The sequence below is a fragment of the Oxyura jamaicensis genome, chromosome 1 (assembly GCF_011077185.1).
Source record: "Oxyura jamaicensis isolate SHBP4307 breed ruddy duck chromosome 1, BPBGC_Ojam_1.0, whole genome shotgun sequence".
In the NCBI taxonomy this organism is placed as follows: Eukaryota; Metazoa; Chordata; class Aves; order Anseriformes; family Anatidae; genus Oxyura; species Oxyura jamaicensis.
The window spans coordinates 56,643,078-56,669,859 of NC_048893.1; the positions used below are offsets into that span (position 1 = coordinate 56,643,078).

General features: G+C 36.9%; 1 protein-coding gene across 3 annotated transcripts in view; it reads right to left on the reverse strand.

The window, feature by feature from the left end:
- The window catches only part of WASHC4 (WASH complex subunit 4), a 41,867-nt gene extending 15,410 nt beyond the window's left edge, over positions 1-26,457 (reverse strand). For all 3 annotated transcript variants that reach the window (XM_035341358.1, XM_035341370.1, XM_035341348.1), the window contains exons 1-22: positions 26,341-26,457; positions 22,546-22,685; positions 21,523-21,576; positions 21,312-21,377; positions 21,104-21,149; positions 18,664-18,731; positions 15,591-15,673; positions 14,253-14,295; positions 13,629-13,732; positions 12,892-13,012; positions 11,224-11,347; positions 10,998-11,125; positions 10,115-10,275; positions 8,209-8,335; positions 6,847-6,972; positions 6,182-6,289; positions 4,220-4,366; positions 3,994-4,073; positions 2,791-2,896; positions 1,928-2,044; positions 1,153-1,321; positions 864-1,018 (exon numbers count right to left, since the gene is read on the reverse strand). In XM_035341358.1, coding sequence (XP_035197249.1) covers positions 864-1,018; positions 1,153-1,321; positions 1,928-2,044; positions 2,791-2,896; positions 3,994-4,073; positions 4,220-4,366; positions 6,182-6,289; positions 6,847-6,972; positions 8,209-8,335; positions 10,115-10,275; positions 10,998-11,125; positions 11,224-11,347; positions 12,892-13,012; positions 13,629-13,732; positions 14,253-14,295; positions 15,591-15,673; positions 18,664-18,731; positions 21,104-21,149; positions 21,312-21,377; positions 21,523-21,576; positions 22,546-22,685; positions 26,341-26,401 — 2,334 coding nt within the window. In that variant the 5' untranslated portion in view covers positions 26,402-26,457. The remainder of the gene's footprint in view (positions 1-863; positions 1,019-1,152; positions 1,322-1,927; positions 2,045-2,790; positions 2,897-3,993; positions 4,074-4,219; positions 4,367-6,181; positions 6,290-6,846; positions 6,973-8,208; positions 8,336-10,114; positions 10,276-10,997; positions 11,126-11,223; positions 11,348-12,891; positions 13,013-13,628; positions 13,733-14,252; positions 14,296-15,590; positions 15,674-18,663; positions 18,732-21,103; positions 21,150-21,311; positions 21,378-21,522; positions 21,577-22,545; positions 22,686-26,340) is intronic.
- Between the last annotated feature and the right edge of the window lie 325 nt (positions 26,458-26,782).

Here is a 26,782-nt window from a genome sequence, read left to right on the forward strand (position 1 = left end):
CAACAATGTAATGGCCAAACATTATTGGTGCTAGAAAGCCAAATCCAGAAACAGAAACTATAATCCACAATGCTTTTGTACCAAGAAGTAGCTAGAGTTCTTAGTTCAATGCTGTCTTCCAACTCTGGAAGGAACAGCCATCATGAACGTTATAAAAAGAGGCTGTATCTCTAAGAGCTTTCACCAATGTGCTAACCCAAATGATGAAAATGATCTAAAACATCCAAGATACTAAAGTTCTCGAAGGAAAGTCTTCAGAAACATGAGCTGCATTTATTTTACATCCACCCTATAAACAGTGAATGCCTTTACCATTAAATTGATGAAACCCTAACTTTACTGTGTATGTAACCTTAGTTCAAAGTTTCTCTGAGTCATGCTACTATTAAGCTAAGCAGGAATCTCCTGAAGTCCTTGATATCCAGCCTGTGAAACAGTTTCTCTTGATCATCACTAACAAGAACCTGCTGAGAAGGAAGCAATAAAAATAGGGAAGAGACCCACCAGTCATGGGTCATTCTACACTTACCATCATCATATTGCAAATGTATTATTTGTTAAAGTGCTGATATTGGAATTTTAAGAAAGCATTCTGACTTTGTACATCTGACTTCATTTTAATAAGTATGATGTTAAAAATAAATGATACCTTTTAGAGCAACATGAACTTAACTGGCAGCAGTGTTAAGCAACTCCTAAGACAGACAGAGATCCTGTTTCAGAACCATCCAGAAATTAAAAGCCATTTTTCCCAAACAGTTCTCTATTCTCAGGTCTTTAATTCCAACGCCTCAGTCCTTTGAATAGCTAGCAAATATGAACACGTAATGGAACCAGTGATACTCATCCAGTGGATACTGTACCTGTTCCAGAGTCTGACTGGGAAGATGTGCTTCAGTCATACTTAAACCATAGCGCTGAGTTGCTAGGTTTCTCATCTCACTATAGGTGGCCCAGTCATGTAAAGCCACAGTTGTTAAGTTGTAGAAGGTCTTGTCCAAATAGTGAGTTACATAAGCTGTAAAAACATAAAAGGATGAACTAAAATAATCATTGCAGTTTAGTTAGGGAAGTGTGGTTTACTATATCATTTTACTTCTTTCCAAAGCATGAGAGAGATGAAAGTAATGGGATAAAGTTGTAACTACTCACCTTTTATATCAATGAATCGATTGAAAAAACGTATGGGGTTGAGAAAGAAGAAGTGAGCTAGATCCTTCATACCAACTCTGAAGGGATTTCTGTCATCCAGTTTTAGGTGCGTATGAACTGACAAGCGCAGGTCCTTTTCTATCTCTTTACATAATTTGTCCAGCAAGTGCTGTTCAGAGAGATTGAAAATAAAAACATATTCAGTGCCTACTTACAGAGCTCTGTTAACAGAACTAAACTCTCTTTTCAAATATGTTCTCAGAACTTTCTTCTCATCTCAAGAAGAACAATTTAGGGCTATCTACCTAGATAATAAGACCTCATTCATCATCTTTCCACAGAGTATGTAATATTTGTTTTTGAACTAGTCAAACAAAAAGAGTTGTGCAGAGCCTAAAACCTAAGACTTGGGAAATCTGAATTCACACTTTTTTCTTGCTCAAACATTATTTATAATTCTAGATAGTAAGTCACTATAGAGGTCACTTACATTTACAGAGCCTCTGCTACTAAAAGCCATGCATATATACTAAAAGCTGATTTGACAAAATGCAAGTCTGTCCACAGTATTATGTTCCTAGCCAACACAGATACCATTAGTAACATTCTAAATATTCAAGATAATAAGTAATAATTTTCTTATTTATTGAAATACTTCACACCACCTCAAGGTCACTAAGCTATTTTTATACGTTATGTCAGGTCTGCTACAGTAGATATTGGCCTAAAACCTTCTCCACAGTGCTGTGTTTCTTTTCCATTTGAAATAAATTACCTCATTGAGCACTTCCATGATTTCTTTATCATAGCATTCCAGAAGCACCTCATAAGATTCCAAGTGCCTTGCATGCATCATAGCAGGTACACAGTCCCTCAGTGCACTAAACATATACTGAAAACAATAAAAAAAAAGCTTTTATGCTTAACCAACAGATTGACAGACATATCAAGATCTCAAATAGTTTGTGTTCAAAGCTAACAAACAAATTAAAACCACTAGTCTTCATTTACTACTAAAGCTTCCTGGCCTTAACATGCTTATCTGAAGTACTTAGCTGCTACCAATCCATTCACTCGAAGGCCCTAATTATTAGCCATTTCATCTTAAACGATCTGTACTATAATCATAGTGTAATTGACTATGGCATGCACCATACTGGATCAGATAACTGATTTTATCAGGAGCAGCATGACAAAGCATGATTCACTGCTACAGCAAATTTGTTCCCTAGCAAAGATGGAACAAGAGATGTGGGGTAGAAGAAGCTACAGAGCAACTATCCCACACAGCACTGAAGACAGTGTTAAATGCGTTAGAAATACTTAATCACAACTGTGAACAAAGACTTAAAATGTTCAAGTCTCACAAAAAGTGTTAATTTCAAATTAAAATGAACAAAGAATAGATGAACAAGGAGGCAGACAGTAAGAGAGATTTTTACAGCAGTCTAACAGAAATATTTTCTTTAAACTTAGAACAAAAATTGTTTTATATCCTCCACACTGAGAAGAAATTTCTGCATCAGAAGTAACTCATCTGGGATTTTTTTGACGCTCTATTTTTTCCCCTAAGATTTGCAGACTAAGCATTTCCCTTTCCTCCTGGGAATACCTCCCACTACTAACGTTATTACTTACATGCAGTCTAGCAGAATCAACTGCATTTTCATACACATCATCTAAATAGATTGGGAAGACTGCTCGATGCCAGTACAAGAAGCAACAGTCACATTGTGCTCGAACTCTAGAATACAAGATTACTAATTAGACAAAGAACTGGAAGAAGCCATTCTTCAAACACAGTGATACACATTTTAGTATGCTTAAAGGCAACTGCTCCTCAAGCTTAAGTTTTACATGTTTATGTTAATGTTCCAGATGCAATGTACTTCAAAGCAAAGTTCTTGAATAAAGGTATTCAGCACTTCAGTTTTCCATTAGCCTATTTAGAAACAAAGCACCCCTAGTTTAGAAACAAGGTTTAGTCAGTCTTTAAAAAAATAAATTGTTACTCTACAGCAAAATCCTAACTAATTATTTTCTTATTGCATGCAATGAATAGCCTAGAAGTCAAACACATATTTTAAACTTCTTCTAACTTCTTCTGTAGCCAAAGAGGAAGAGGCCCTTCCTTACAGACCTTGTGTGAAATATTTATCTCCATAATTTTTCCTGCAAGTCATCCACTGCTGATGTTTGTTGCTCTCTATAAAACATGCATGTAACAGATATTCACCTGGCTTTCAGATGCCTAACATTATGTTACTTGAGTGCCCCCTAAAACTACACTCACAGTGGAAAAAACACGGCGCCACATGTGAACTAACGGCATGATCTCCTCTAAGGACTGATATAACCTTCTAACTAATAACAATGGAAGTGACAAAATGCCAAAAATAGCCATACCAAATTCATATTTGAGAACTGACTGCTTCAGTTTGCCTTATGGCCAAAGGCCTAGTAGTTTCAAAAGCTACCAGACTCTATATGTATGCGCACTTTCACTAACATTTATGAACAACTCTGATGATCAGTTGATCAGAGCTTGGGTTAAGTCCCCACTTTAGCTTAACATAAAGCCTAGCCATCTACATGTCTCAGAAAGTGACAGAATTTCAAAGTGGTCAAAATGTATTACCTAACTCAACTTGCACTTCCTACCCAAAGGTTACCAAGCTTTAGGTTTAGCTCTGGAATTCTTTTTGTCCATCCCTGGTCTACAATACATATAAAAATCATGACCAGCACACAGCTTCTAGATTTTGCAATTTGCACAAAGACGACCCAGCTCCCCCCATGACACTACACCGCCTCCAATATATATCACGTGCTGCTGCTTACCGCTCCGTAAGTTCACTGATCAAGTCTAATTTTTTCAGAACTAACTGAAGGGGAAGGAGTTCTTCATCTTTAAAAGTTTTCTGTTTAAAAGAAAAAGATGACAACCTTATATATATATATGTATCTATATATATATTAATAAGATACTACAGTTGAAGGTCTTTTCCAACCTAAATGTTTCTATGATTCTAAATAATTGAAGGTCTGGAATAATTGTGGCACTTACCATCTGTGTTCCCACACTCAGTGCAAGGGAAACAATTAGTCGCCTCTGTTTTGTACTCGGCCCATTGAGGGTGTTCTCAGCCAACACCAAAGCAGAAAGGACATCCAGGCGCTGTTCACTGTACTTTTTATCAGAAATGACTCTTTTCTTGACAACAGAAAGACACAGAAGTTCAGAGAAAAGTTAGCCCAAAAGCAGTATCTTACCTGTTACTCTCAAAGTAGAGATTTGTCATAAATTGAGTATGTCTGATAACAAATTAGATTTTGTGAACAAAGCTAACTGAATCCAGATTAACTTCTTCTGTCAATTCAGTGGTATTACCTATCTACAAGCTTGGAATATGCGCAGTTCAGCATGAACATGGGTCTGGTCATATTACTATGGAAACACTGCATAAACTGCATGCCAATTTTTGTTCTAAAATACACTTAAGGTTTAATTCATTCACTTTCAAGTAGTAGCTTCCTATTGTTAGTTAAAATAAAATAAAAAAAAATACAATTTATGGAAAAGAGCCAGATGTACAAACATAGTAATAATGGTAACTTCTGATTTTCTACAAGTTCTGGTTTATCAGAGAGACTACATACCAAAAAATTCACGTTAACAAATGCAGCATTATTCAGAAGAGGCACAGTTTCATGAGAGTTAAACAAATTTCAACTTTAAAAAACTTATTTCAACTTTAAGCACATGTGCTCAATGTGAAACTCCTACCCCTCAATGCTAAAGCTATGCGAAGTATATGCCTTAGACCTTTACTCGACTTTGTCATCTGCTAAACACATTTCCAAGTACAGCAGATAAAAAACGATTAGTACTAATGATCTCTTCTATTTACCAGCATTTGCCTGTTACATATTTTCTGAGAAGGAAAGTAGTCAAAACATCAAGATCTGTTCACAGATCTGTTCCCTTTGATATCCACTCATAAGCATCAGCATATTTCTATACATTTAAAAATAATTTGTAATGCAATTACATATATTTTATATACACACATATATATAAAGGTTATGAAGTTATCTGTACACATGAACTGTTTCTTTGAAGACATGCAGGTTTTTTTTAGCAGCTCTGAAGTTTTGAACTTCTTTAGTTGATGTTAATCCTGATATACACGCCAGCTTTTTTGAAGTTAAATTTTATTTTTTGGCTTACACCAGAAAATGTGGAACTGCCAGATAAATGGAGATTATAGCCAAATTTCAAACATATCAAACAAGTTTCCCAACTAAAGAAATCTACTGTTAAAATTGCAATCTGTGTGAACGAAATCAAACCAAAACAAAGCTTTATAGCTGCACTTATATCAACGGCGTACCTCCTTTGTAATTTGGCTACTGAACACAATGAAAGAACAAAATCAGCAATACATCAGAAGAGGTATGATAAAAACTCATTTTCCCTTTTACCCTAAATTCAGATATACATGAGCTGATAAACAAAATATGTATTAAACTAATTATATCTTTCTGTAACCAATTATGTACTTATTATGGTATGTCAGAACCACAAGCTGTTTCACCTCACTGAGAGGAACAGTGAATTTATGCCCACATTAGAGCCCTGTAGGCCACCATATATTAACCATGGCTATTTTGCCAAGTGGAGAAAGATTTCAGTAAGTAACAGCCTGCTTACTTGGATTTAAAACAGATTGCTTTTAGAATATGGTTCAGAAAGGAGGTTAAAAGAAGTCAGGCTGAAAATCACTAGAAATAAAAATGGAAAAGAACATAACAGGGATGCAACAAGAGATGCAGCAGCTGAGAGGAAGATTTTTTGACTCAATCAAAAAATAGATAGCCATTGTCTATGCTGTAAAGTTTAAGGCAAACTTACTGGAAAGTTTAGATATCTATCAGTTTTGCCAAACCAAGAAAAATACTTTAATTTGAAATTAAGATTTCAATAAAAAACACTTAGATAATAACTATTAGAATTTGAGTTACATACCTTGGCTACAGAAATAGAGTGAAGAGCCTGATACTGCAGATGCTGAGCAATGTGTGTCACAGAATCTGCCACAACCATACTTCTTCGGTAAAACATGTGTTCTATTGCCTAGGTCAATGCCAAAACACAAGAGTTGATGTAGTTACCAAAACTGTTGCCTCTAGAATTTGCATTTATCCCAGCTAACTCACCCACACTGCAAATACAGCCCTTTACACTTGCAGTATACTGTCAGTTGCCATTAACTGTCACAGAAATTAAGAAAATCAAACCATTCAAGAGTGCAAAGATTTGTGGTTTTGTTTAGTGCTTTCTTTTTTATTATAAATAATCCAATTATGTTCAACATAATTTTAGAAAGGAGTCCCAAAACAGAGTATTTCCTTTTTAGAAAAAGAAGGAACAGAATTCACCAGCTAAGGAAACTGGTTAGAAGTTACATAGATCAGTTCTGTCTCCCAAACCTTCTGTTCTCTATTCAAAACCAGTCTTGAACAAGAAATCACAAAAGAGCACTTCCCCTTTCAGGTTCCCCACTCCACCATTTCCACAAACATCCCCACCCCACCCTTTTTTCTCCCGTTTTTTAAAATAAGTTGTGATGTTTGATCTAAGTTCTCTGTGACAACCTACATGAATTCAACAGTTTTCATTCTGTGACCTACCTTGAGAAGTTCCACAAGTCTGCATAGAGCTTTCACTGAGGTTTTGGTCATAGGCTTTTGCATTGACATGTAGAGATTCATTGTAGTTTTAATGATGGTGCTAAGACTGTATGCATAAAGAAAACCCTAAAAATAAAGTGAGTAAGAAAGGAATGAGTATTTTTACAATATACCAAATAAGTCCTCTCTGTTTTCCTTCATGCATGCCAGATAACTAACTTTTGCCTCTAAAAGAGAGGCAATCACTCCATCTAAGCAGCAAGACTGGGATCTCAAACCTGAATGAGACGATCTATTAGGTAGATATTACACACCTTCCCAGGAGTCAGTAAATCACCTGGTCATTAACTCTCCTAGAGTCATTCAAATTAAATGTAGGTCGGTGAAATAATTAATTGCATAGTCTGAAAAGTCTAATTACCACAAAAATTAAAACTTTCATAGAATAAATACACCAGCAGTTATTTACACAGTTCTATACACTTCTAAATAGAACTGTCCATCCCACTTCAAAAAACAACACCGTACCTACAACAAACAAGTTGGCCAAGCTTAAAAATCACTGTTGACCATGTACAGGAAAACAAAAATGATAATCAACTTACTTCAAAGGAGAAGTTGTAACAACAACAAAAAAAATAGGAAAAGGCAAGCGGTCTAGGAAATTCAATTTGCTACAGAGCCAAACTTACAAGTTGCAAATAATTCAAATATAAAATAGACTCATCCTAGTACATGTGTATCTTTAGATATGGAAGATCAAGTATCATGCTCCTATCATGTGCCTATTCACATCAGATTTCTGTCAGGCAGACAGATGCATAACTAAACTAACAAAAAACAAGACGCATCTTACATCGAGACTAGATGCTGTTAGTAGGCCAAAAAGAAAACCAGCTGCCTCAGTACATAGTAAGATTCTTGCAAAGTACCATCAAAAGGCAAAGCACAATGAAACAACACAAAACCTTTTACTGGAGATATGTATTGTGCTAAATAAAGCCAAATTACACACTGTTTCAGTCCAATTTATATACCTCCTGACTGATTCAAAAGGAAAAATAACACCTTTACTACAGAGAAAATGAAACCTTGTAGATTTCGTAAGAGAAAAATTAAAAAATTTAAGCACTGAATATTTAGTCAGATTTGTTTTCTACCACATGCCTTATGGAAAACACCTTTTACACATTTACTCAAAAGAGTATCAACTGGACATTTCAAGTCGTAAACTAACAAAAAAGATAACCGCAGGATTTCAGTGATTTGTTTTAATGTTCAACAGCCTGAAAAAAAAAAACAAAAAAAAAACCTTTTTTTTTGTTATGATTTTCTGTACCAAAGCATTAGAAGACTGCACACCTGAATGAAGACATTACAGCGGTTAGAAAGATCTTCAGCAAACTTATCCATGCGTTGCTCCTTCGACAAGATGGATTCCATTTTTGTCATCCATGAACTCACGAAGACATAGTATGACTGCATATCTCTGGAGAGGGAAACAAAGAATGTTTTTCACTTCATATAGGAAGAGTATGAGAATTTTCTTTTCTCTTTCCAAAGCCTAAATTGTTTGATGGGAAATATATTAAAGGTTGAGTCCCCATGGTAGTAACTTTCTCCATTGCCAAAAGTATCTCAACATCATATTCACTTATGCTTTAATTCTCAATAGGTAAGGATTAGTCTGTCCATTATATGTGTACAAGCATACCCTGAGAGAATCAAAATCTTGTATCATCTATTCTTTCAAGAGACAAATGGCATTCTGAGTAGTACATACAATACTAGTTAAATTAACACAGTAAATAGAACTGCTAGAAAATGCTTTCAAACACCAGGCAAAACAGAGTCCTCCATAAGTTGCAATTTTTTCCTCCAAGTTTGAATTTGAAATATACAGAACTTATCATTACATCAATGCCAGACTGGATTGTTCTTGAATTACATACTTCTTCAGAAGATAATCTACTTTGATTACACAAGTTATAATATTTAAATTGAGATCACTTTTAAAACTGCTATTTATTCCACACTACAGAACTGTGACACGGCAATACCATATACAGTAGCAGTTACAACAGAAATGTACTTAGGTCATTGATAAGTGTCAAAAATTACTCATTAATAAGTGCTCATATTTAAGGGAACAGTTACCAGAGGCAGTGGAAGAACTTTTAAAAAAACAGGTAGTAGATATCACCAGAATTCAAATGAGCAGATGAAAAAAAAGGATTTATTGTAATGCCCTCAAAATGACTGTGAATACACAGATCTTTTTTTTAAACCTTTTCTGAATCATAAGAGCTGCAAGACAAGATTCGTACCACTGCCCAAAAACAGAAGCAAAGCAGCGGTGTAATTATGCTCCACCCATGATTTAAAGCCCAGGAAAAAATTTGGTCAGAGCACTTGATTATTCCAATGGACAAACCACAAAGTGAAACAGAAATAGGCAGAAGTGAAAATAATCTGCTGGAAGATCACGTAGGCATGGAATCACTATCCTTGGTTTCCCCCTTGCCCCTCCTCTCCAACCCACTTTTGCACATAGGGTTGGAAGTCAACCTTCAAACTGTTTATTTCTGTTCCTCAGACCATTTTCCACCTTGTATCAGTTTGCAACACAAACAAAAGATGTAGCTGTGTTACATTCCAACACAGTGCAGCACATTGTTCATAGGACTGAATTTAAATTTCCAACTCATCTTTATAGAGATTTTTGAGCAGGAAATGATGTGCAAATGACATGCAGAGCACAAAATATAAACCTTTTCCAATGTAGACAGTTTCATAGACCACTAAACAAGCAGTTAAACACTAGATGAAAACAAATGCTTGCAAAGGAAGTATCACTGAAGAGAGAAAAATCCCTTTATAAATCAGTCAGTCTACATGGGCCTTATCTCCACAAACACACAGAAACCAGACAGTGCTAACAGAAAAGAAAGCAATCCAGGTTACTGGCAGTTCGAAGTATGGAAATAACCGAGAACAACTGAGAAAATAAATAACTGGGGAAAAAAAATCCAACATCTGCCAAGAATTTTGTGATTTCGGTCATATAACACACATTTTTCTGAAAGCTTAAGGTTGACCAATATTTTCTTTTAACAACATTAAGCACACATTACTGCAGTGATATTGACCTTTTTCCCCACACCACTTAGCAACGCTGCAAAACACATTAGTATGCTGAGTTTATAAAGACATGAGTTTCTTCATTATTTGCCAACCAGTACAATGAAGCAATATTTAGGAAGCATACTTGGTAAGTGACTGTGCCTTCTGCTGTAGAAAGTTTTCCCTTTGCATTTTAACTGCATGAATACTTTTCTTGTCCAGAAGTTTGGCAGCAGCTGGTATCTTCTGAATCAGAAAGTTGTCAGCAAACCAGATAATATTTGCAGTTAGTGTGATGGCTGGTACCTGGAAGAAAAAGGGAAGGGGCAGATTATTAAAAAGTAGCAAAACACATAAGTGATGCACTATGCACTGTGCCAGTCCTTTTATTTACAAAACATCTGTTTTTATGCCTCTTTTAAATCGTAACAATTCCGTTTATTTTTGCATAATTTGTTTCTACACAACATTACTGTTCACATTAAAAAATGTTCTTCCCTTAGAAGTCCATAAAGGACACCGGACACAGAGTTATTACCACTCTCAGTGCTTCTTAATAGTGTTTGAGAACTTCTTAATACCACACAAAATGAAAAAGCCCTGATCACCTTTAGACTTAAGGGTCTTTCAAAAAAATGTATGCTTCTACCCAACATCAAAACCCAAAGTATTTGATCAGTCTTGCAATACTCAAACCTCAACAAACAACTCTTTGTCCTCACTGCCATATTAATCTTGAGAAGAAACATTTTAATGGTAATTTTAAGTTATTTGATCTTTCTGCTTATCAAGTGTAAAGCACAAAGTGAGTGCACAGGCTTTAGACTATCTTTAAAACAAGGGAGAGGTAATTATAAAAATGTACAAAATATTAAAGTCTGCTCTCTGACCTGTTTTGGTAACTTGCACGTTCTTCCTGTTCCCAAGTCTTAGCCATGCTACAGAGCCAAGAAAATTATCTGCTCATTAATGAAGTTTTTTTTTTTTTTTTTTCCCCTCTTAATTAACAAAAGAAGTAAAGCACTCACCTTTTTACACACATCCAGCAACGACTTGTAAAATTTCTTGTCTACCGTCCGAAAAATCTGAAAATGCAGTACAAAGAGGCCACAGATGCCTACATATCTATCTCTCTGGTCAATTTCTGAAGGTTCACCTGCAGAGACAAAAAATAATTTTTTTGAAGTACTCTCAGACAAACAATAGACACTTAGAAGCATGGAACCTGGCAGGATAAACATCAGCTTGCATTACCAAGTTTGGCTTCAACATTTGCAAAAGTTGTGCGAAGAGTATGAGCAAATTCTTCAGCAAATGCACTATTTTTCGACACAGACACTCCACCGTTTGTGGAATCAAACTGTTGCTCTATGCAGGCCTGAAGGAAAAAAAAAAAAAATGGTATAATGCCATAAATTTCAGACTTCAAAAGAATACCAATTTTGCAGAAGAATAGTGCAAGAGTACATTGGTTTGTCATACAGCACAAGCCTGAAGTTACAATCTTAAACTTTACTTCATACAGATTTTTAAATCTGTTTAAGTTACTTAGTGTACTAAACCAGACATAAAACATTATAACCTCTTATGTCTAACAGTAAAAACAAACAAACAACAATAAAAATCCACTACCATTCAATTTATTTACTGATTTAGTATTTCTTCCATGAGGCACTTTCAAAGAAACCACACGATGCTAGTGCTAGTGATAAGAAACTAAAAGCTAACATATTAAGTACGTTACTACAAACATGCAATATCCATTACCTAAACAAGATCATCATACAGGTAACATGTACGATGTGGCTCATGGTCTCGTAGCATAAAAACCCCACAACACTGGTGGTTGTTTTTCTAAATGTATTAGAATAGTCTTTAGTGGGATTGTACATGAGATTTTTTTCCATATGTTATTGTTTTGGTTAGGAAGGGGTACTGGCAGGACAGCAGGGGAAACATCTTGAACAAATAGCAGACAAATGCTATTGATGTCTCAAATTAAACTTGTAACAAAGATTTTGTACTAATACAACATTATAGAAAGTTAAAATGAAAAAAATGATAGTTGGATATCAGTATCAGTTTTGAAAGGAAAAAAACTAATTATATTTAATGATTTAGCTACAATTTCACTTTTGAAGGCTTTTCCAGACCAGAACTTTCTTCCCTATGCCATTTACAATGTAACAGCAGCAAGAACAAAGTAACAACCTTGTTCAGTTGGCTCTGTCTTGACCAAATTCAGCAACATCCAATTGGAGTGTCTCAAATACTAACCCTTTTCTATAAAATGGCTTTTTGTATGAACACATTTAAATAAAACATACTGAAAAAGGAGCAATTCTCCTCCAGCTGTACACTTGCACATTTCAGGGGTATACACTGCTAAAGTGATTCTTAATGACAAGTACTTGTCTCGCATGCTAGGAATGAGACAAAATATGTAACAAGAGGTCACACAACATATTTCAAAGATTACAAAGAGATTTTAACTTGCAACCAGAATGAAGTGGACCTATGCTACATAAGCCTGACCCTATTAAAATTTCTGGATAAAAATCAGACTCCCTGAGAATACCCAGTCCTAATGCCAAGTTCTCTGCTTTTCTTTTATTGTGCAAAACAGTGAGTGCTAACTGCTACCATTCAAAGCCTGGCACAGTTCTAGCACAAGAGAATAGCAGGGAAGGGTCTTACAATTGAGCTTTTTTTTCCAAAAAAATATACGAACGCAAAAAAGCCAAATTCACACATCACTATCTGAAACAAACCAGACCAAATCAAACAACAACAACAAATCCCATGCACATACACTAAAAAAGAAAATACGCAAGCGTGATATCCTATTTAAAGCCATTCTAAGAACAGTCTCACTTTAGCACCAGTTTCCCCTATCATATTGATGAACATTAATGTTATTACCTGAAATATCATTCCATCAAGTAATTGGCATTCCAGTTTTAACAGCAACTTTTCAAATGGCTTCAGTTTATCTTCTTGAATTCCAAATTTGGAAGGGTTGTGATGGACAGATTTTAGCAGCCTGTACGGGGTAGGCATAGAACACACAGAGGCAAAACAATGAAAACATACTAACAGTTTTATCACATCCTGTACTATTTTGATAACATCACTGTTCCATGGAACATACCCAGCAACAACTCCAAAATTCTAACAAAAAATAAAAAGTCTGTGTAAGCCACTTGTATTTGAACAACTACCATCTATTTAGGTTTTCAATTAAACAGCTATTTTTCCACTACTTTAATTACCTATAGAATTGTTGACTCCAGCTCGATCTTTAGACAGTATTCTTACTCAAATCTGTATGCCCATCCCCATGATAAATATGGAAATAGAAAATTAGATTTCCTACTGAAGACATTTAAACGCCCCCACCCACCCCCCAAACCATTAAACTTTCTCAAGATACTTACCACGTAGTTTTAGGAATGGCACACAGAACATTCAGCACTGTAAAAAACTTACTGATGGTGTTAGAAGGACAAAGTGAGAGCTTCACGCTGCTCCTCACTGAGGTTTCTGGTATGCACTCAGGGCTAATATAAATCCATCTTCCTAAACTGACTTTCTTCAAACAAGACGCATGCACATGCTTTTATGTCATGAGAGTATTTTTCACACCTTCAGAGACACACCTCTTGTACATGGTCCAGTGATCTTTCAGAGTAGCATGATTGTCAATTATTTCATCCAGAGTGATTAAGACAGTCAGTAATTCTCCCAGATGGTCGTACATTGCCTGTTTAAAAAAATAAAAGGTAGAAGAAAAGGCCTGTAGTTATTGTAATGTTTACTGCAGTAGTGCATTGCATATACAGCATCAATTCTTTTCAAGCCAGCAAGACATGAGCTAAGACATCATCTAAGTCAAAGATTTTTTGGTTGCTTAAAGATTTGGTATTTCCTGTGGTGGGACACAAGGAATGTTAGTTTGCATGCAGGCACCACCTAAAGTTCACAGATCTAATTTAACATTGAAGGTGGGATTTTCAAAATCAGCTAAAAGTAGAAGCACATAGTGCACACAGTAACAAAGCATGTCAAAACTTTTTAGCTACGAAAGCTAGAATTTGACAGACAGAGGTACCAGCCCTTTCCACATAAAGGCCATGAAATGCTGATTAATGAAGTAAAAACTTCAAAAGAGACTCCAGATTGAAAGATGTACTTAAAATTCATTCTTGTTACTTTTCTCAGAATTAAGACAAATACATTAAAATGAAATTAACATAAGCCAAAGGGCACAAAATCATTCCCACCTGAAAATGAACTCCTGACGTCTCTATAATTTTAGGTGCATTCCTGTAAATAAAATAAGTGCTTTAACATCTTTTTAATCCTTAGAACATAACATATTTACGGTTTATGTATCAAAGTGCATACTTTGTTTCTTGGGGTATGTTTTTCTTCATTAACATAGTAATGTCAGCAAAATTACTCTCAAAATCTGTTTAAAGTATATGCTAGGTGAAATGTGTGCTGTATAATCTAAAATGGTACTGCAGTTTTGAATGTACAGCATGCAGCTGGTTCAAGCCACAGATTTCTTTCAGTGCACGTTTATGTCAGCAATTCCCAATTCAGTTATGTAAACAAGTAGCCCTGATACAGCCTTGTGGCCCAAAAGTACAAAAAAAAACATTAAAAAAATCACACATTTAACCAAGCCATAACCAAGCTACGTATCCATCCCTGTTCACTCCGGGCTATACATAAAGTCTACCTTGTGCTGCAGTGTACGACAAGAATGAAAACAGGTAAAACTGAGAATGATGCTACCCTGTGTGGGGAAAAAAAGATCTAGAGCCCTGCAGTTGTATTCAGAGGTAAGCCCAACAACTCAGTTCAGGACTGATGTCTCCTAAGAGTTCTCAGAGGAACTAAGCCCAACAACCATCAATAAGCTCACCATCATGCATTAAAACCATGCACGTTCCATGAGGAATCTGTAACATGAATTACAAAATCAAAACAAACAGCAGTATCCTTTATCTAAAGATTCTAATTATTGTTGAATATTAAAAAATAAACTAGTGATGTCAGATACCACAGGCTCCTTTCTGCAAGACACTTGCCTCTCCCTCAGGTATACCAAAACATCACTGCATACACGAAGATGTGAGTACACATGGCAAGTGACAGTAATTTGTTTTTAAACTCAATGATTTAATACTGATAAAGACCACACATTTAAACATCAGACTGTGAAAGTGATCAGATTTTTAATCTTTGGAAGCTACTGGTATCTACTGTACCAGTCAACAGAAGAAATCTCTCTCAAACAGATCAAGACTGGAAGAATAATAGGAATATCTCTTGAACATCAAGACTAAGTGCCTCTGAAGTATCAAATCTAACAAAAATGGGGAAAAAAAAAAAAAAAACACTAAAAAAAACACTTGCATCTATTCAAATAAAAGCTCTGACTTTTCCAAAAATAAAATGCACTTTAAAAATGGCTTATGAAGCCTCAACTTACACAGCAAAGCACCATCTGCAGATAGTCATATTCCAAAACTGACCATGCCTTAAGCAGTGTTTATATTACATACATTTTTAACTACGCAACATGATATAGCATTTCAGGGAATAATTACTTGTTGCTGGTGTAAAGAACAGCCAACTGATGGACTACATTCACCACCACTTCATAGCATCGGGTAACAAAGCAAGACAGCTCCTGAAATACAAGAAAATAAAATGCATTACAAGAAAATAAAATGCATAACCCCTGCAGCATTGCTACTTCCAAAATACAAAACATAAACCACTGAACTTGCAGCCCAAGTTCCAGCTACATTCCTAATCCAAGTCAGTGAACAAATCTACAGTAGGATGGAAAACAGATCTGGGTTTAGGTCAAGAAGCTAGTGTACAAAGCTCCTAGTACAACTTGGTATTTTTTAAGTACCAATAAGCACTTTATAAACAGAAAAGCATAATAAAGAAGTGATTTCACACTTGCCTATGGTTTTGACAAGGTAGATACTGAAATACCATAGCTGATGCTCAAGGCCACATTTTAAAAAAGGATACAGGGTCTTTGGAGAAGGTACAGAAAAGAGTCACCCTCAGGAACTCAATGTGCTTTAAACATCTTGCTGTAAAAGTTTTCAAGAGTTCTATATATTAGAGATGGTAAAAAGTGACTTAATAGCAGTGCCAAGGTACCTTCAGAGGGAATATTCAAATACCCCTGATAGCAAGAGCTGAGCCTTTTCCCACTGGATTCAAGAGCCACACACGAAGCCAGTGACAGACAAATTCAAATGAGAAATTAATACAGAAGCCTGTACCTGCTATAAGAACGATTAGCCACAGAATACTGTCTTAAAAAATAAAAAAGAGTCTTTGAGATAAATGCTTCAGTAAAGTAGAACCTGTGCTCAGTTACATAGTACAAAATGAGTAAGAAGAGGTCAACTTTGATCACAGAAAAAAAAAAAAAAAACTGATCTTAATTTCTATAATGGATTTTAACAAGGTGTTCCTTAAGCAATAGGGTAAATGAATCTGGGTTTCCCTTAACCGCAACAGTGTTTATTTATTAATGCACCTTACAGGTGCATCCTACCAGGCAGGAGCCTGCATGAGATGAGTGGCCAGTCAGCACACAGATGGCTCCATAGCAGACAGCCCACACGGGCTAAGCAGCCAGCCTGCTGTTCTTGCCAGAAGACTGGCTAACAGCTGAATTCTATCTTCCCCTTCATCAAAAATAGATCTTATGTGGGTTTCTGCCTTTTATTAGTCACCAGTTTGCACAAAACATGACAGTGTCATTACTTCTTATATTTGTATTGCTCTATCAGATTGAGCTGAAACCAGCCAATAGGTTTCAGAAGAACAGATTAATAGACAACTGAGATCATGCTTCCATTGCCTTTTTAAAATTTCTTTAAAACAGCTGCCTTCTTAACACTTCCAGACAATGATCCAATTTAACAGCACGTGTATTATCAGCTACCTAATATAGATAATTGCCATTTTTCCAGAGTTCTTCAAATGCACTGTCTTCTGCAAGAAGACAACCTACCAGTGTTTCGTAGCATTAATTTTTTTTAATGTTTTTACATAGCAAACCAATAGGCTACGGCATCTAGTTAATTAAGTTCTCAATGTTCTCTGCATACCAAGAAATCTAACTCAAAAGAGCCCATAAATCAGTAGATACATGCTAGCTCTGTGGAAACAACATTTCACCTCTCCTAGAGTCTTCATTCATATTTTTACGCTGCCCTCAAAGAAATGCTTTTAACTTTGACCATAGCAGCATCCACCAGTCAATTTGCTACTACTGAGTGGATTTAGAGGAACACAACAGTTGAAAAAGACTCAAAAAGGGAAAAGTTTTCCTTACAGCTTTACCCAAACTAATAAAAACCTGTTAGCATAGTAACTCTCCCTCTGGAGCAATGTCTTCTTTCTGCGTTCTTTCCAAGGTGCTCAACATTCAACAAGCCATAGTAGCACATATACAGAGTTGGCTCACAAGCAAGACTGCTACATTTATGTAGCGTTTCCACTCTAAATATGGTTAACAGGATATACCACCTAAATGTACAAAAGTTTGTATTACAGGGTGGGTTTTATAATGCTGAAGATATCCAGACAACCAGACACCCTGCTTTCAACTTTCATCTCAAAAGAAAAAACACAAGTGTACAGTAGCCCCTTCTCAGAACCACCACCGTTTCTTAAGCATCTGCTCAATAAGAAATAGAGGATCAAAGAAAAAATTTACAATGTTGACAGGACAAAAAGCCTGAAAAAAATAGATATCGCAAAATAGAACGATATCGCAAAAACTAACTGCATATAGGCATGGGAAAAGAGGTTAAGAAACAACATCCTATGACATTCAACTACTAATGAGCACTGCCATGCTAGTATACAGCAAGAACAGGAATTTTAACATTTATTAAACAAGAATTGTTTTAAGCATTCTGAAAGTTTCCTTTATCTTCTCCACTTCAACATTTATGTTTCATTACAAGCAATACTGCATAAAAATAGAAACATTTTTGTAGCAGGACAGTCACTTAAGCTATAATGGAGGAAAAAAATCCATAGTAGACAGAAATACAAAAGCACAGGAATCCCTTAGAAGAAACACGTCTTCTTTTTTCTTCCAAAATAATGAATATTCTTCCCTGAAAGTTTGAGAGATGTACAAGCATCTTTTTTCCAGATACGTTTTAATTTTGCCCCTAACAGCTATATAACAATGTATAAACAATTAATCGAGGCCCAGTTTTCAATGAAAACTAAAACTTGAAAAACCAAAGCTATGAGATTAGAGATCATTAACATTATTATCAAATGAAACAACCTTAGTTTATGCTCTTCATGAATTTTGCTTAATGCTAATTTCTCTGTACAATGATCACAAACCGTAATTTATTCTCTCATTAGACTACCTGAATTTTAGATGCATATAAACAAACAAAAAAACTAAAAGCTAAAGTAAAGACCAACAGATGACCAACCCAACTTAAACAGCTGTCTTGTAAGTGAGCTGGTTTCAATGGATCTACAGGCAAAACATTAATGTATCAAACGACTGCAGTGCCTTTCAGCAAGATGCAAGCAGGATGCTGGAGGCTGCTAAATCCACGTTGCAAATAAAATTAAGATTATAGTTGCTGTCAGAATCAAAAGATACTCTACCTGCAAGAAAGAAATAAATCTTCCCATCTGTATTTGGCAATCTCCTTCTACCATGCTGGAATCTGTGCCTTGAAAAACAAAGATTTGTCACTACTTTATTAATCAAATTCTGACGCTTGCCCTCCAAACCATTTGTATGTCATACAAGCAGAATACATAATTAAAAGCTTACTGACAGAACTTTAAAGGCTTTTAATTTAGATTTCTCATTAAAAATTGGTTTAAGCTACACATAAAGCAGGAAAAAAATTCTCCAGCACATGAAAGAAAATAAAATCTATAAAATGTAGTTCTTTAAAGGATATCTTATGTAACTTTGATATAAACTTTCCATTAAAAAAGTCTTTAAAAAGCAAGGCATTTATATATTGCAAGGAATGCCTACTGGTATAGTTATTAACTGAAAAAATATATTGCATCATAAACATCATGCAGTATAATAGAACTGGTTCTCGCCACAGCTCCAAAGCACTACTTGTATGACAAAGTAGAGTAACCGGGTACTACGAGATACGGTAATTATATCACCAATGTCAAATTCTTTTGGATTGCTGAAGCAGTTGTAATACTAAAAAGACTATTGCCAGGTAATGTCATGACAGACTAATGCTCTAGACTTGAGATTTTTCTGTTGGGCCACTCTGAGTGAAAACAGCTTATAATTGCAAGTTTACCCACAAAAGAAATGACACCTTGTTAGAGAAAAGTCTCCTGTTACAGAGCTGACCTTTCAATCTGTAGAAGGAAACTCTTAAATAGCAGTTAGTTTTAGATTTCTGGTCTTTTGCTTCATAAAAGTGCTCTTTTAGAGCAATCACCAGAGTCTAAAGGAGCCTCCATAACTCTGTTAGAATTTTTGTCCCAGAGCTCCAATTAAACATGGTATCCTTCCCCTTTGAACCTTTGTTACGTAACCTTTACTCTACTGAGATTAGTAGATGACCCAAAAAGCAATCCGATGTCCTGAAATTCCTACACTAGCCCTAGTCACTTAAAGGACAAGATGAAAAAAACATTTCTTTCTATATACTGAAGGCAAAAGGTTGAACAGTGCTCCTCTGTTCAATTTATCCACCCTCAAGGCAGCAGTTTTACTATCTGTACTAAGTAAGCAAACTACTTGTTATCAAAAGCATACACTATTACAAGGAATCTGGGAACAGAGAATATCATTTTTATATCCCAAACCAGAGAATGTTGGCCTCTCAGTTTCTGCCATTCTGAAGCATTCCTTATGGACCATGGAAGCAGGAACAAACTGCTGCTATAACATACTAATCTGCAACAGTCTGCCTTTTTTCATGCTGGAGACATGAAAAGCTTTTGAGAGACCCCTACTATTATTTTGACAGCACAGCACTTCCTTTTCAGATATTAAAAACCATGTCTGAGAAGAAGTGAGAATCTACTAAGAAAAAACACAAGACCCACACATTTTTTTGACATTTCTCAACTGAACCACAAGAGACATCTTATAGAGAACTTAAAATAATGCTAAACAGTCCCTGCCTCAAGGATTTCACATTCCCCCATACTTCTGTCACAGTCAAGGCTCTTGATTTTTATATGTATTTTTTTTTTTAATTAAAAAAAAAAAAAAAACCTTCTAGAAGACTAGTCAGAAAGGAGCATGTTTTCCTTCATCTCACAATTCTGAATCAGAAAACAAAGTTAGGTAACATGTCCCTAAATCATTAATACATTTGAGTCCTCAGGGCTGAGATCTTTGCTTACACCGAGACTGCATCCTTTAATGTAGAAGCTTAAGACTGACCCTGTTGTTTTTCCTAAAACAACAATGATCTTATGAGTAAAGTCAACTCATAATAGGACTTGGTCCAAGTATTTATTAACGGTTTCATTGTTTTATTACAATCAAATTGCGAATTTATGGTTTTACTACAACCAATACAAAAAACAGTCCTAATACGAAATATACTATTTTAGGATAAAATATGCTCATATGAAACACAGGGATTCAAAGCCATACTTTGAAAAACAGCTGCTACAGAATATAAGCTCAGGTTTCTGTACAGTATACATTAAATATAATCTCATTTTTTTAAAAAAAGAAGCCAAAATGTTTATTGAAAAAAAAAGAGTGATGATGAATTTCAGAAGTACTGCTTTTATACATCTCATGCATCCTCTCAGTATCTGTTTTTAAAAGCCATTTGCCTGAAAAACGTCAACAGTCCATGCTCCCTATTTCTCATGTAAGGCTGCAACGAAACTTCCTATTAATATGACAATACTTAACGCAGGTAACGGAGCTTTATACATAAAGTTTTAATGCTATCTCTATAATCTTCAAGTCCATTTCTTAACATTCATCACTCAAAGATATCCGTAATAGAAAATTACACTTACTGGAGCATTTAATATAACCTGAAGCAATAAAGTAAAACTACAAACTTTTACTGGAAAGGGAGCTACTTACCTCCTTCTCCATAAAACAAGAGGCCGTTATAAAATTTAGTTTCTGCCTAACAACAAAAACAGAAATTTGGTTTTTTAAATAGTATATATGTAATCATGCTACAAAAATTTAGACATTATAACTTGTTTCTTTATTGCAAAATAATAATCTATATATCAGCTTGCCAATCTGCAAACATTTCTATGCGTATAGTAACAGCTGAATTTACCTCATATTTTAACTTCTTGATTTCACAGCAAAGGGCAGCATACACGGTTATTACTTTGTTTAGAACCTAGATTCAAAAGGAAAATAAAGAGATTACAAATAGAAAACTACAGCAGGTAAAAATCTTATAGAGTATTTTTCATGTTTTAAAAGGGCTTGGTTTTAGCTAGAATAACTTATTATTTTCCCCGTTTTAAGCATAAAGCACTTACCTTGTTTTCTGTCTTTATGAGCTCCAGTAGAGAGGACTGCTCGTAAGGCAAAAGCTGAAATTTATTAAAAAAAAAAAAAAAAAAAAAGGCAAACTTTAGAAAACACTTGTCAAAACCACATTTATCCAACTAGGTACGTGGTGTAATTTTTTTTTTTTACAGTTTAATCTCAAATAAGGTCAGTAATAAAAGGACAATAATGGCACATTACTGGCTACCTGTACTGCAAGAAGCCTTCACTCTTCACATTTATGCAGAAAGGGAAATAACCAGATACACTATATGGCATTTGTAACAATTTACTCACAGAACTTGGAAAGCGACAACATGGTCATTATAGTGCATGTAAAAAATTAAATAAATAAATAAAAATAAAAACTTTGCATTCAGTTTTGTACTGAAGTGAGCCATGAGATTGACTAGTTCATATACATCCAGTGCTGTAGGAGCCCGCATCATGTGGACAGACCGAGGACTGTTTGAGACTACATCTTCTGCACAGACAAGTTCTATATGGTAACAAAAGCCAAAGAGCTTTTAAATGATACGCACAAGTTCGGTGAGGAAAAAAAAATCATGCTCCACAGAGGACAGAAAACTTATAACCAGGGAAAAAAACACTTCTGGAAGAATGAAAATACTGTGCATTTTGATTTCCTAAATACATACATATTTATATTTAAGGCCATTAAATCAAAGCACAGCTATAAGCATACACACACAGTTCACCCTGCATTTATACATATATTAGGGGGCTCTACTAGATCCCCAGCCCTCCTCCAAAGAAAAAAAAAAAAAAAAAAAAAAAAACACTCACTGAGAAGTTTGTTGGAATTGGGCTTCCTAATATATGAAGAACTGACATTCATTTAACTTCCACTAATACCCAAAAATTATTGGAAAGCAATAATATGAAAACATCTTTTCTTGTGATATGAGCCAAATAATTGTTTGCTGGTTTAAACAGCATTAGATTAAAAGGAACATAACAGTTTCAATGCATATTAAAAAGTGTATGAAGACCTTTAACGCAATGGGATCAAGACTGAAGTCCCAAACATCTCCAACAGAGTCATCCAAAGCATCTTCAATCCTCTTCAGCTGAGATGCATACTCCTCAAGAAATTTTCCATAATTCTTCAGCTCCACTTCAGCATGGATTTCTGAGAATTCATAACATTTATAGTTTTATAGAATATTCAGTGAACTGCAATACCTAAAAGCTTATAAAGGTTTTAATCTGGTGCTATTTTGCTTGTAGCACTGCATTCCTCATTTTGCTGCAGCATTATCTCCTTAATACTACTGCATCTTTTCACTACAAAGCTCTTTTAAAAGAGCAAACATACAACTCAGTGTCAGTTTCAAAGAAACCCAGATATTAAAGAGCATCAAACATTTAAGAGGCTTACAGGAAGTTATATTTGATAGTATGTATATTTTCAAGCTAAGATCTTGACAACCTAAATATCACGCCAAGATGCTGAGCAAAGAAGTGACTGTTCAAATCACAGCATGGCAGGTGCTTTTACCCATCAGCTGAACCAGCACGTATGTATACAGCTTTACTAGAACTTTGAGGCAATGGGTCTAATCATTTTGGCCTGAGTAGCAGTTGTATTGGTAGCAATCCTTCTTCCACTCTCTCCCTACTACTTCTCAATAAGTCACTTGGGTATTAAGATGATGGCTTCCAATCCATCCCACCACTTTCCGATTCACTGCTTTCAAGCAGAACTTTTCTTCTGCTTAGCACCTGAACATTGAAAGGCATGGCTGTCCTGGTGCTGCTAGTTGCAAGTAGATTACCATGTTCAGAAGGAAGCATTCAGCTGGTCAAATACCAAGAGTAGTGGTGATAGTGAGTATACTAAGTCCAAAAATATTTGATCCACCAAAGTTTCATTTGCATTACCCTGATCATCTTTCTTCCCACACTAAAGCACACGCAAAGACAACTACCGACTTAGTTGCATTATCTGAGCTACTGAATGATCACAGCTCAAGGCTTATCCTCAGAAAGAACTACAATCCTTTCTCGTGTGAAGACTGAAGTCTCTTCCCCCTATTAGACTACACATCTAATAGCTTACGATCTTCTGCTATTTACTGAAAATAGGATTATCTAAGTGACTAAATCAATAAAAGAATGCAAGTCAGCTAAAGAAAGGAACTTTGCCTAAACAGGAAGACAACACTGCAGAGAGTACTCTTTTTTGCTTAAGTAGTGATTTAAGGCCCTTGTCACATTGTAGCAAGTAGGCTGCTCTATAAAGTTTTTATACATCTTTTCTAAAGATGTATAAAATACACTTTTTGGGAGCGTGTTTAACCTCTACTCACGTAAGCTGCCAATAACTGAGATAAATGGTAGTTGGCTACTTCAGCGGAAGAGGGCTGCTAAAGCAAGGATCCTTTGGACATTTCTTGGAAGCAGAGAAAATCCTTGATGGGGACACCTCACCAGGCATAAAGGGAAGAATTAATAAAGACAGATGAAGAGAGATGAGAAGTTCTATGCATAGGGAAGTTGAGACTGAGAAGGAAAAATGATTGCTGTGAAGACTGAACTTTCCTGAACTAATTCTGAGCTACTACTTTGAAACCAGCAGCAATGTGAATCATAAGGGCATGTGGACTACAAATCCTAACCAAGATGCATGGCAAACCAACCCATGGAAAGTTCTGCATTAGCACCATGGAGCTCCACCTGTACCTGTGGACCTGCTGGTGCACAGGCGTCATCAAAATAAGGAAACTGAATTTCACGTAAACAGATAAGAAGCAAGTGAACAAAAAGCTCTCCGTCAGCAGCATGCACTCCAGACACAGATGTGTATCCCTTATATCATATCGTCATATTGTCCTATTCCATCAATTCAGCCCAGGTTCCTCCCTGTGCATCTTCTGAAAGCTGTGCTTTGGTAAAACAGTAAAGCTGATGGATGCAGAGCCCTGCAGGATGGAGTTTAACTAGGCATCGTGACAGCTGCAGTACTTTGAGAAAAATTTTCAGAGCATGGAAATTTAAATTCTTAGCTCGCTGAGCTATTCCCCCAGTTCCATCTTCTCCCTTCACAAACAAAAAGCAAAGCTAACAGCGGAGAAACTGAAAGAGGTATTGGGGCTTTACAGGAAGAACTGAAAAAAATAATAATAAAAAACTCATGTAAGAGTAAGAATTGGCACTGCTGTTCAAATCAATTCCCTGAAACTAAACAGGCAGCATACCTCATACAAAATCTCACAGCAGCATTCTGCTAGAAACCCACAAGCTGTCACCTTTCCAACAGCCAAATGATGCATTTAAACAATGCTATAGCCCAACTTAAAAGATATTAAGTGTTGCCAAACAGATGGTCACCGATTTGCCACCTTGTACAGATCATAAACAAACAAAAAAATAAGAGACAGGTATGAATAGTTTATCATCATCTTTCTAAAGTAGACATGAGAGTGAAAACTATTAGCTAGCCAGATATAGGTGGAGTTGAACTGATAAAACATGACTTGGAGATGGAGAAAACTTTTTAAGATGCAGAAAAAAAATCCTAAACAAACTAGATTGCATGGAGAAAGAAAAAGAAATCACAGATATCCTCCTCTTCTTCAAAGTAAAAGACCTACTTCATAAGGCATTATCTGGTTACAATAAAGTTTGATTTAGCTTCTTGTCTGGTGATAAAATGAAAGCTTTACAGCTGGAACAATGCAAGGATCCACTCAGCAGTACAGATTCCCCAGTTTCATCTAATCTTCTTCCATTAAGTCAGCAATGTCAATATTCAGGCAATTTATTGCCCCAGCAGGACTTGCAAGTGCTGTGTCCATAAATACCTAGGACAAAGATGCAATAAACTGGACTTGCTCAGTGTCCTGCCTCCTCAGTTGAGAAGACTGTAACTTCTAAACATTAGTAACATAGATACAAAGAGAAAATAGGAAAACAACAAGTAATTTTCAAGTCGCTAGAGCTCTTTGGTGGGTTTTGTTTTGGCCTTTCTCTGAGAGTTGCATTCCGTTCCCAACAGCAGCCTTGCCGCTGTTCCCTGGCAGGATGGTGGTAACGGAGCACATTACAGCATGTGAGGTCCTCCTGGCTGCACTCAACGTCGATAAAGACCAAGAGAGACCTGACAATTTGTGTGAAAGCCCCACTTGGCATTCCACAGCTTGAGGGCCGGTAAGAACCTCAGCTCAGGGCAGCTCCAGTTTCCACCGAGAGCCAGCTGAAATGCATGCGGTACCAACAGCCGCCTCCCTGGGGATAGCGCCGTATGTCAAACAGGTGGTCCACGAGTGACTGATTTTCACAGCAACACCTGGCACCATTAATTTGGCACAGCTCGGTTTACGGCGCGTATTCCAGCGAGACAACCACACACGCCCCCTGTTTAAAAAGTAGGTCACCTCCACAGGCAGAGACAAACGTGGATTTTGACGGACGCTGCCAAAGCGCTAAGCATCACGAGGGCTCGCGTATTGGTTTTCTGCAGGTGAAGCAGCAAGCGACCGCCCAAAACGCCTGTATCGGCAGAAGCTAACTTATCCCGAGCTGCCTTCTCCGGCTAAATGGGAGGGAGAAACGCTTCAAAAAAAAACAACCATGAGCGAGGAGCTGCGATGGGGAAGGACCGCGGCAGCACCCGCCCACGGTGGGGGGACACGAAGGGACAGGGGGCGGCTGGGGCGGGGGCGGTGACGGCCGCCGGGTTCCCCTCAGCCCTCGCGGGGGGGGGCCCGCAGCCCAACAACCGCCGCCCCCTCCCCACGCGGCCGTTAACGCCTCAGCCCCGCCCGCCCCCGCCGAGCGCTCACTCTGCGAGCCGTCGTCGCGGCGGCCGAACTCCCAGTCCGGGGACAGCGTCTCCAGCGCCATCGCCGCCGCTGCCCCCCCGCCGCCTGAGTCAGGCGCACGGGACTTCCGGCCCCGCTGCTGCTGGGAAATGGAGGCGGAGAACCGGGGGGGGGGGGGGACGACTCCGGCCCCGCCGCTGCCGCCCGCCCCCATCTTGCCGCGTTGCCTCAGGGGACGTGGACGTGGCTTCAGAGTCAGCGGCTGCTGAGGGCAGGGAAAAGAGGGGCTCCGGGCGGAGCTGGAGCAAAGCCTTTTGCTACAGTCATTGTACTGCTTCGTTACCCTCCCCCCTCCTTTTTTTTTTTTTTTCTACAAAATATTTTTTCTTTCAGCTGTGGAAAACTGCCCCTAAAAAAGGGGTTGTCAGGCAGCTTAAAAAGTAGTCGCCAGGCGGTTTTTGTT